Source organism: Penaeus chinensis, chromosome 11 (genome assembly GCF_019202785.1).
Source record: "Penaeus chinensis breed Huanghai No. 1 chromosome 11, ASM1920278v2, whole genome shotgun sequence".
NCBI lineage: Eukaryota > Metazoa > Arthropoda > Malacostraca > Decapoda > Penaeidae > Penaeus > Penaeus chinensis.
In genome coordinates, this window is record NC_061829.1 from 14,183,086 (window position 1) to 14,195,585 (window position 12,500).

The following is a 12,500-nucleotide window of genomic DNA, read 5'->3' on the forward strand; positions in this document are numbered from 1 at the left end:
TAATGCAACTATGGCCTTGAGGCAGAATGAACAATGCTGAATAATACGAAATATACTAGTTTACCACAACATCTCATTCACTGTGACACGCAGGTGGAAACTGCCTACCCATTGCCTAAAATTGAAGCTTTATCATGATATCTCGGGTTAGCAAAAGCTTCCACAGATGTCCAGTTGTGACAACTCAATTTTTAGGGTTATTGCCAAAAAATTAGTTTTTTTGTCAATAGAGTATTATAGAGTTATTTGCCTATTATAAAATACAGAAATTTTGATTTCAAGAGGAAAATCATTCTAGGAGATTTGATATGATGTACCTTGAAATGATATAATGCTGAGGACAGAACTAATATCTAATGTAAATGCTGGTATTTGAAGTGCAGAATCCCAGAGATCTTTCTTTTCTTCTTTTTCTACGCTTTTTCATCCAACCCCAAACCGACGGACATGACATATACATACATGCCATGCCCACTGTGAACTCTTATATTAATTGTTCTTACACATAGATGGCTGCACTTGTACTAAGTCAGCAGTGAGGCAATTACAAGTACTACTTGTCTCATCTGTTTATCCTTTTCCTTGTTTTTTTTTAATATTTTATGTTATCTTCTATTGCAGTTACTAATGTCAATATCATTATAGTAATTATCATGACTATAGTAAAAATAAGACCATCGACATTCATAGCATTAGTAAAAAAAAACATTTTTCCTGACAATTCAAGGAAAGGTGAAGTCAGGTAAGGTCACAAGGTCTACTAAGTGACTTCTTTGTGGCTAAGTACTAGCAGAGACATTTCACAAGAAATTCTAAAATGCACACATCAATTTGCATTGAGTTAAGAATATAATTTCAATGAATATGTCAGTTTTTTGTTTACATAAAGTTCCATTATTCATATTCATTTACTGTCTTTTGCTTTCTTTTCTTCTTCTTAGTTTCCTACTTTTCTGAGAAATATTCTCTGAATATCATTACACATGTTTAAAATATTGCTATCATGAATATTTTTTACCAGACCTTACTCTTTCCTCCTTTTCCCCTCAAATAATTTGAAAATGCACATGAATTATTCCCCAGCAGATTAAGATCCTCATTCCTTTTTATCTAATACCTCTTATGGCACCCCATTCCTCTTTCCCATCCTCTCTGTGTCTGCAGTTGTATTGAGCAACTCAATTGAAACTTAGACTTTCACACCTATTTTACCATTTGGATACAGTGATGCCTATGTTGAATTGTCAGCACCTCATTATCACTTCTATTTTGTTCTCATGCTCAAGAGGTTATAAACTAAATTCCTCCCACAGGTGATTACAGGCTCTCATGACTTCACAATCCGGCTGTGGGATCTGGCAGCCGGCAAGACCACATGTAAACTGACCCACCACAAGAAGAGTGTGCGAGCCTTGGCCGCCCATCCTGAGCTGTACATGTTTGCCTCTGGTGCCCCAGACAACATCAAGCAGTGGAAGTGCCCCAATGGAGAGTTTGTGCAGGTAAGGAACAAAAATACATTTACTTGTTTGATTCATTGGTATTATTTCAATAACATAATCAGTTTTTTTTAGTTATTGTGTACCGATAACTGAATACTAGGTGTTGTTCACCTAATGATAATGAACGATATACAGAATTATTGGTTGCATTCAAAAGTGATTTTTTTTTTACTAAAGCAAATCAGGCACAAGTAGGCTGTACTTATGGTAGGTCTGTTATATAACTATTCATCAAAATTAGCTGACCAATCCTGTTTCCTTGTATTGCATTAAAGAAAACACATCCATTTGCCATTGAAATAAATCCTCTAATCTGACACCAATGCAAGGTTGATATTCAATGCATCATTTGACCACATTGTGGGACAAGTTGACCCCCTAATGAATATCAGAAGAAAAAATGATAATATTTTTTTATTTACAAAGGAAAATAATTACACTTAAACATTGTTGTTTTTTTCTGATCACCTTCATAATGATATTTCACAATAATTTATGAGATGATTAGACCTGTATTTCATTCAACAGAATTTGTCTGGTCACAATGCAATTGTAAACTGCCTTGGCATGAATCGTGAAGGTGTTTTAGTCTCGGGAGCAGACAATGGTACCTTATACTTCTGGGACTGGAGAACAGGTTACAACTTCCAAAAACTTCAAGCACCTGTCCAGCCAGGTAAGGCATTTGTGGATTTTTTCTTATGCCTACTTTTATTCTTTCTGATTCCTTTTAGGCCCTTTGGCACAGATGGTAGATTCCAAAATATGGATTGTTTAAAAAAAAAGGAAAAAAATGTATCATGTGTGCATTTCATGGATAGCTAAGCCAGTATCTGCTGAATAAAAGGACGTTCATATTCATGTTTTGTTCAGTCAGCTGTTGAGAGAAAAAGCAGAGGAAACTTCAACTTACCCTTCTTCCTATGCTCTTGGCTGCAGCATAAATGATTGTTAAGTAATTAGACTAAAAGACTTTAAGCCTTCTTTTGAGGGGCTAGAGCCACACAAGCAAACCACTCTCAAGCACACACATCTTACAGTAGTCTTGGCCATGATGTGATGGATTATCATCATGACATGAGGGACGGTCAACCAAAACATGATAGGACCTCATTTCAGATTGATCGGGCTAATTTCAACTATATCTCAGAGTGTTTTTTGTTGTTTGGTTGGTTGTTGTCAGAAGAAATTTCTAACAAATGTTAGTGCAATAATTAACTCAATGCCGCTGGTATGGCATGTACGTACATTAGGGTGTTTCAATAATTGTCAATTTTCTAAAATTTGCTTGAATCCCGGGGGCAAGTTAAGAAATAGGCGCCTATGAATTTTCTGAGTTTGGAAATGTATTTTTTATTAAATTCAAAAAATATCTCGCATTCTCTGTTTTCAATTGAAAGTTTTGATAAAATTATGATTTAGACACCGCTTCGAACGCCAAATAACGCCTCGTTTTCTGTTGTCGGTATAAGTATTTTATTTTTAAAATACCTCAATATTATACTTTTCTTTAATATTTTTGCATAAAAATTATTTCTATTATAAATTAATATTATATAAAGTTCATTAATTACCATAAGACTAATTTTTCAATTAGTAGGCTTGACTTCTCTTTACGGTACTTTGTGTTCTCTCCCACCGAATCGGGCTTGGGTCGCCGAGAGCATGCTTTGGCTCTCGGACTTCTCACTTCGCTTTAATGATTTGAAGTAACATATTCTATTTAACAAGAGGCTATAAAAGGAAAGGATTCTAGTAATGATTTTATTTGAAACATTATATATTGCATACAATATAATTTTCATTCTACTCCTTTGTTTACATTGCCATATCTCCGACTGCGCCGTTCTCTAGTTTCTGTTACAACAACAATTCTGTTTATGTCTTCACATTTTTTCATGTCTCCAATCAGTCTTTCACAGTTTTGATTATGGCCAGGTATTAATGAACTTTTGGGTTTCCACATATCGATTTCATGCATATCATAGGCCAAGTATGCAAACTTCATATCTGTGGTCAGATGACGGAAAAAGGGCGAACAAAACACTCTTTCACAAAACACTTGTTGGGAAATGAAATCTTTCACACTCAGATTACACAGTTATTCTGCAGAGAAATTGTGCTTCTCCTTATTTTTGAATAGGGCTGGTGTGTATGGCCATTTTTCACGAATTCCTCTTTTCAAGATCTTTGCAACTTTATCGACGTAATCATGATCAACAGCCAAGGGAAGAAGTGTACCATCTGCAGATGTCTGTTGATGGACGAGAAGTAGCTGCTAGGAAAGCCAATTTCACAGCCAATCCTGGCATACCTCCTTGAAGTTTCAATAGCAGTTCTGAAAAGAGTCATTCCATTGCTGTTCACAGCAGAACGCCAGCACATGAAATTAACTTTTGCAAAATCAAAAATACTTCTGATTGTTCTTGGATTTTTTTTTCAGTGCTTTCAGACACTTTATGGTGTTGTTCTTTATTCTAATCTTGGATTTATTGGGCAAATCACCATCACAAACTCCTTCCAGCTTGGTCAATATGGTGTCAATGGTTAGGCAGATGTGTAGGAGGGAACAAAAAAATCCCAGCCACCTGACACCAACTGGCACAAATCTCCTGGCGACTTCTTCTCTAGTGAAAGAAACTTTTGATATTAATCTACAGTATTGCTTCTGAATGTCAGTTGTATGTTGCATAATATCATCAACATCAGTAACAGGTTGAAAATCTGCAGGCCAGCTATAGCTGTTTGGGGAATCCACCCAAAAATCAATGACGTCATCAAGTGCTCTCATATTAAAACATATTGTCTTAAGTGATGTGACACTTGCTGAGGCTTCCATTTCGCAATCTCGGGCTTCGAATACTTCTAGATTCAGACTATTTAGCGCTTCTTTTGCTATACACTCCTGCGAGTGTATGGGGCACATGACTATCAGTGGGGCTGAGTTTGTGATGTTTTGATACCACAAACAGGTGCCTCCCTTCCTGTTCCTGAATTGATGCTAGTAGTGTCGGAGACAAGAGCGATGACATCTTTGTGACTGACGGGAAGTGCTGCTAGTCGATCACCAAGTTTTTTCCCTGAAACGAAATACAGATAATTATTTTTGTCAAGAAAATAACAGAGGCATAAATTTATCAGAATCTCCATTAAAGACAAATAGATTTCGATAATTACCTGTTGCGTGGCTTTTAAACTCTAGTATTTCCAGTGGCATTGTCTTCACTGAATCATCTGAAGACAATGATGACATGAGAACAGCTTCCTTCGTATCTTTTCCATCAAACTGAAGAACTAGAGTTTTACTCTCCTCATTTACCTGATCTAAATGTGTATCTCGCATGTTAACTGTCACCGATTTCATGTATCGGTGAATTGTTGAGTCAGAGGGGATTTGACTCAGTGGGATGCCTGTTGTCCTAACATAAGCAGCAAAGATCTCTTGAATGGCTTCACATGAGACATCGTACCTAATTGCCATTTTAGCCACTTCTGACCAGTCATATTTTTTGCATTTCACTCGTGGTGTTCTCATGTATTCCACAGTTTCCTCAGGAGTAGTGCCTGCAGTTGTAACTTCGAATTCCAGGTCGTCATAGCTCAACTCTAAATTTTCAAAAGACATTTCTGCAATATCTTCACTGTTGCATATAAATGGGACTTCTGCATTGTTGGTCTGCTTCCATTTCAGTCTGTTAAATTCCGGTCTTTGCGTCTGATAATCAACACTTCCGAGTGATCCATTGCTTCCTTGTACTTTTGCATCATACCAATCTATATCTTCCTTGAGGATTTCTCGGGGTTGTTTCTTTGCCTTGAATGACACAGTCACAGTTTTCGAGAATTTTGTCTTCAGTGTTATATTTTTGATGGAGTCGTAGTACTCTTTCTTTATTTTCTTTATTTTTTCTTTCATATACCAAGGTGATATTGTCTTAATGCCGAATTTGCTATACAGCACAGCAATTTCCGCCTGCAACTTGGATAAAATCTGAGATTCCGTAATAGCCAAATTATTGCATGGCAAGCTATATTTTGAGCATCCTTTTAGTGTCTGGTTACCATGTCCTTTTAACGCACAGTATCGAGCAAGAATGTCACTCTTCATCAGTGGTCTAGGTGGCAAAACATCAATGGTATCAAACTCTTTCAGTATACGTGTATCGGCACTACGCAAACCACCACGTCGAAGTGCCATATTGCCACTGACGAGATCGTCACCACAATATAGGCGAGCGAGTAATGTGCATTATTAAGGTAGCACAAGTTTATATGGAAATGCTTAGTGACTGGGAATCTTTACGGAAGTCCCCAGGAATCATTCGCAATGACCTAAGTTATCTTATGTTTGATTCTGCCATAATGTCGGATGAACCAAAATGCCCTTCCGTGGGTCATGCGGGTCACAGCCAGGTCGGCTGAGGCCGCCGCACCTCATCCCAGCGCCGGAAATGGTATTATACTTTAATCAAATATTGCGAATAGTAGATATTTTTTGATTTGTCTAATATTTTGCATGTCGTCATTTAAGCATAGTAGGCGCCTATTTAGCAACTTGCTGAATGATTCTGAAAAAGTTGGATTTATTGAAACACCCTAACGTACATGCCATTCCCACTGTGAATTTACTTTACTAATTGTTTTTACACATAGATGGCTGCACTTGTACTAAGTCACCAATGAGCCAATTACAAGTACTGTTTGTCTCACCCGTTTACCCTTTTCCTTGATTTACGAAAATATTTTAATTTATCATATATTTTCTGTTACTAATGTTTATAACATTATAGTAATTATAATGTCTATAATAAAAATAACACCATCCATATTCATGACATTAGTTTAAAAAAAGCCATTTATGTGCAAAGACATTTCACAAAGGAAAAAAAAAATGAACACAGCATTTTCCTGGCAGCATTGGGTTAATTATGGTACCACCTAGATATAAACAAATCAGTGAGTGTCATGTTGCTTCAGTTTTGTTTTGTTTTTATGTTTTGATTTACTTACATGGGTTACTTGTAATTTCCTAATTTCCTAAATTTTACAAGTAAAGATATTTTCCTGGTGTGTCCTATGCATAAGGATTAGGGGGTTAGGGCAATGGGCAAATACGGCAGTTGATGGTTGGGGATTGTCCTCGTGTTTTTCGTTCTGGTGGGCCGTTGATTAATTTAACAAAGATGACTCAACTCGGTTGGGATGTACCAATTATGCTTTTTAGCGTAGTTGCTACAGCATCTTGACAGCAGACTGGAGAGACAGAAAAAAAGTGTATAACAGAATGATATGTAGGGAACAAAAAGTCCAAAATATTACAGTTTCTAATGTCAAGGATTTTAAGACTTATATGATAACTGTAAAATTGTACTGTGAGTTTAAGTTATTAATTATCTTTACACATAGATGGCTCTGGATGTGTTGAGTTGCCAAGCTGTCAGTTACTAGTACTACCTACCTCACCTGTTTATCCTTTTCTTAATTTATGGAATTGTTTTCTTTTATATTATATTGTTATTAACAATGTTTATAACATTATGATAATTATATTGTGTATGATAATGATGATAATATTATCAATCTTGATATCATCAGGAAAAAAAATCTCAAGGAAAGGGGAAATGAAGTTAGGTCACAAGGTCTACTTATTGACTCCTTGGTGGCTGAGCACTTGTGGAGCCATCTATGTATAGAGACATTTTACATGAGGCCTTCTAGAAATCTAAATTGACCCACAATCATGTGATTATGATTTAGTGATATGATTACAGATGTTCATTTTCTTGTACAGTTTTTGAAGGATTGATGTTTCCTCTGTAGGATTTTAGAGATTGTTTTATGTGCTTCACAGTTGGGGACCAAGGTTAGTCTGAAAAAGGGCTTTTCTTAACATTGGTGGGAAATACTTGTTTTCTGACTCTGTCATATTAGGACAGCCACATGCTATATTTATGGCAACAAATATATATGTATGTATGTATGTATGTATATACATTTTTTTGTTTTCTTCTTTCTTTCCTTTTCTTTCCTTTTCTTTTCTTTCCTTTTCTTTCTCTTTCTTTTCTTTTTCTCTATGCCCACATTTTATCAGTTCCTGTACATCAAAATCTTCTTATATCTTGGTCTTTTGTCTTTTTTTTTCTTCTTTTGTCTTGTACTAGATACACAAATATAGCCACTTTTGAGGTCTGCTTCAATGACTGTATTTCATCTCTTGGTTATATCTGAAGGTCATACTCATGGAAGGATTGGAGGCTAAATAGTGTACGTGACTGTTTTCTATACATGCTACTTGGATAATTTTAGTTCTGCTCTACATAAAGGCTAAGACTCACTTCAGGGTTAAGATTAGCTGTAGGGATAGAGAACAGTCACTGTGTTGGCTCAAGATGTCAGTTGAGAGTGATAGTTAGAAAATTATTATCTTGGGTCATAGTGTCAGTTATATTGATGCAGAAATATTCACCATTAACCCCTTCACGACAGGCCATGTCTCTAGACATCATAACAAACCGCTCAAAATGTGGCATGCGGCTTATCACACCAAAGCGCTACGAGGAGGTGATTCGGCTTGATGTACTGAATTCCCACACTCAAAGTTGGCGCGTTGCCATTGATCGTTAGAGTGTAGAGTTCTCTTTTTTAGTTTTCTTCACCCATCACCAAGGGGTTAATATTACTTCTTAGGAGCTTGGTTGAATGGTTTTCAGTATTTGAATAAAAGATTAGTTGGACAAAACCCAAGCACAATGCTATGAAAATAAAATAAAGTAAAACAACAATACGAAAAGAAAACGAAACTACAGCTTGGAGAGTAAGGTCACATATTCGAGGTAAAGCTTTATCAATAAACACGATAAGGTCAGTAGTTAGTATTCCCCATCTCGTTTATGAATGTACTGCTTCCATGTTCTGTTATATTTTATCAGTTGATATGCCAATTCTACCAAAGTATTCTCAATATGTACTACAAGGAATAGAAGAAAAAAAAATTGGTGCAGGATTTCCTCTCTGTGTTGATAGAATTATGATATCAATTTGGATAGACAGATACATTGACTTCCAAGTTTTACGTCCTTTTCATGTTTTGGCCTCTTGCCAATCCTATTCATGTCAGGTGGTGTACTATACATTTAGTGTCTCGCTCTCACTTAACACTAATATTTGTTTTGGTTGCAGATAAAAGAAAAGCTGAAAACTAACTGTTAATATTAATGTGTTTAAATCCTTCAGAATCTAAACAGCTTAGAATAATACACCATCAATTTACATCATCAGAATCTTGAAGCATCAAACAGATAATGTGTATCATTAGTAGACAAAGTCCTCCATATTAGCACAGAGACAAAGGGGAAAGACTACACATCTTGCAGTGAAATGAGTATGACTTTGGAGAAAAAGAGGATAACTTAACCCCTTCACGACGGGTCACGTCTCTAGACGTCATAACAAACCGCTCGAAATGTGGCATGCGGCTGTACGCCGCGGTGGTGCGGCAAAGCGCTCCGAGGCGGTGATTCGGCTTGATGTACAGAACTCCCACACTCAAAGTCGGCGTGTTTCCATTGATCGCCAGAGCGTAGAGTTTTTTTTTTTTTTTTTTTTTTTTTTTTTTTTTAAGTTTTAGTTTTAGTTTTAGTTTTAGTTTTAGTTTTAGTTTTCTTCACCTGTCACCAAGGACTTAATTAGACTGTTTTTTTTTGAAAATGTAGACATCTTTCCTCCCCGGAAAAAGTCTCTAAGGCGTGGTTGATGGCTAGTAAACTTCATCCTCATGGCCTGATAGACATTCCACAAGAACTCATGAATAAGCCTTTTCCTGAAGGTTTGCTAAGTCAGTCTCACTCCAAGTGCTTTGTGCACTTATGACAAGACATTCATGTCACCTACCCACTTGGAAAAATTTTGTCATTTAACCCAATGCTGACGGGCATGACATTGATGTACATACCATGCCCACTGTGAGTTACTTGTTTGATTGTTTTTACACATAGATGACTACACTTGTACTAAGTCACCAATGAGCCAGTTACGAGTACTGCCTGTCTCGGCCATTTACCCTTTTCTTTGATTTGCGGAACTATTTTTATGTTATCTTATTTTGCTGCTACTAATGTTTATAACATTATAGTAATTATAATGTTTATAATAAAAATAACACCATCGACATGCATGAAAAATATGTTTTTCCAGCCAATTCAAATCAGGTAAGATCACAAGGTCTATTAATTGTCTCCTTTGTGGCTAAGCACTAGCAGAGCCATCTATGTGCAGAGACATTTCACAATTTTTTTAAAAAATGAGCACAGCATTATCCCTATTTTTTATTCATTTTCCCTGGCAGCAATGGGTTAAGAGAGCATATACTAAGGAATCACTTGTTTTGCCTTCACATGGGTGTATCAGCTGTATCATGGCACTGATGTAATTAAACCTATTGATATTAGTTGGCTTCTTGAATGGAGTGGCCTATTGAAGGGCATTTGGCATTTTAGTTTACTTTAGGGAAATAGGGGCATTGTCAGTCAGAATATTAGTAAACTTTGGCTTACCATAAGTGATCCAATGTGAGTACTTATTTTTTTATGGTCATTGTGTGTGAGACTTTAGCATTTGGTAAAATTAAGTATTTAGATATACTGTAATTTCTTTTTTTAAGCTTTTTTATATGGTGTTTGGTGTGTGCCAGATACCACACACAGCCAGCTTCTCAACGGAAATTTTAGAAGCATGAGAAAAAAATATTTTTCCTGCTGTCAGTGGCTTGAGTTACAGCATTTATGAAAAAAAAAAAAAAAAGAGAGAGAGAGAGAGAGAGAAAGAACGACCTCTTTAGCTGCTTGACGCACCTTTGTGACAACCAGGCAAGTTTGTCACAAAGCCAAAAAAGCTGAAATGCAAGATAATCGGAAGTCTTTTCAAAAATCCCTTTTTATATATATATATATATATATATATATATATATATATATATATATTTATATAAGATAACAGGTTTTACATACTTGAAAAAAAATCAAAATGCGTACTTTACAATGCAACATATCCCTATAAAATATAGATTTTAGGTTTCTGTATACAAAAATAAATGTAAAACAGCAAACAAATTTACTAGAATCACCCATATATTATTAGACAATCATAATATCTTGAAAATAATAGTAATCTTCTTTCTTTTTCTTTCTTTTTCTTTCATTCTTTTTTCTCCTTCTTCTTCTTCTTCTTCTTCCTCTTCTTCTTCTTCTTTTTTCTTTTTTTCTATTTTTCTTTTTATTTAAGGGGAGGGGCAGGTACAAGAAATAATGCTGTTTACTGCTGTCATAGTAGGATAGAGAAAACACTTTCTATTAATTTCATCTATTTTATCAGGGACTTCACTCACAACATGTCTAGGATAACCTGTGTTTCTGGAAAAAATAATATGAAATCTGAATAATAAACAGGTAAATAAAATGGAAGTTAGAGCAAACCTCTGTTTAGTGCACCCATGTGAGGTGCAGGCAAGCTTGTCATAAAGGGGAAAAGGGGGAAAGAGAAGATATTGGAAGTCTTTTTCAGTTTAATTTTTTTTTTTTTTTTTTTTATAAGATAACTGGTATTACGTATTTAGAAAGTGTTCATATGCATATTTTACAGTGCAACATATAAGGTATGAATTTAGGTTTCAGCATGAAAAAAAAGAAAGTGCAAAACAGTATATATACTATAAACACCCATATCTTATTAGGCAATCATAATTTCATGAAAATAGTAGTAATTCTTTAGGGGAGGGGCAGGTAATAAATTATTAAAGCACAAAAGTTATTTTATTTATTTTGGACAAATAATGACTTGTGTATTTAGATTTGATAAATAGCTAATTGGTTAGGAGGTAGGGGAGAGGACAGCATGTCATGCCCGACACTTGGTATACTGTCTACTGTCTAGGTAGGATAGATAAAACATTTTGTAGTAGTTTTATCCATTTTGTTGGGGACTTAATGGTTCATTCACATCTTAACTAATGTTTAGGTAATCTATATTTCTAGAAATGTTCATTCCAATGAGTATTTGATGCATATGATGACTCAAATGTTTGATTTTTCTCTTTCTTTCTTTCTTTCTTTCTTTATTTATTTATTTATTTATAAATAATTTTGAACTTAATGCATTCATTCATATTTGGTATATAAACATAGTTTGGGCATAATTTAACCAATATTCATGGGTCATTCCATTAAAGAAGCTATTAGGACTGACATGCCTGTTCAGATAGACTGAACCGCAAAAAAATGGTGAAAAGCCCTTACACATGAATGTGGTTTAAGCCTTGTTACACCATGAGGAAGTCAGAGTTGTATGCTATAATACCCACAGGGGAGCTTTTCCACTTTCCATATCCTACTATGGACTCTGGACCACAACCTCATTGAACGTTGGCCATACTTCGTGACCTAGAACAAGCTTATAGCAAAATCGTCTTTAATTAGAATGTAGAATGTTGGTGTTGTATATTATATGTGTGGACTTTTATTCTTATTTGCAAGTAATGGGGTCCATGATCACAGATGCACAATCATAACATTCTAACAGATTTCCGCTTTGAAGTTTATGGAGTTAAGAACCTCTGTGATTTTCTTGAAAGATGAAGCTGCAAAATTATCAAACTTCTTTTTATACCAAAAAGTGAGAAATTAGGAATTTGAACAGTTTACACTGATAGTAAATCAGGATTATCCAAATAATCATATTCATTATGGAACCATCTCAGTTCCTACAAATTTATGGAAGGGAACAGTACATATCCCTAGTGCCAGTGGGTTAGGTAAATATAAAGCAGTTTAGTTTAAAAACTAATATTTGGTGATGATTATCAAGGAAAGTGTAATCCTCTCTGAAAAAGAAAAATGCCTTGGATCTAAAATTTACATTTTCTTGTAAAAGTCACACTACATTAATTTGTAGTCCTGTTTGATTTGTTTTTATATTTTGCATGCAGGAAATGAATTATCTTTGACC

The 12,500-nt window shown here is 35.3% G+C and overlaps 1 protein-coding gene across 1 annotated transcript in view; it reads left to right on the forward strand.

Annotated features, from left to right (window-relative positions):
• The window catches only part of LOC125030772 (pleiotropic regulator 1-like), a 24,240-nt gene that overhangs the window by 8,134 nt on the left and 3,606 nt on the right, over positions 1-12,500 (forward strand). Inside the window, exons 4-5 of the mRNA XM_047621043.1 lie at positions 1,314-1,502; positions 2,031-2,178. Of these exons, the coding sequence (XP_047476999.1) occupies positions 1,314-1,502; positions 2,031-2,178 (337 nt within the window). The remainder of the gene's footprint in view (positions 1-1,313; positions 1,503-2,030; positions 2,179-12,500) is intronic.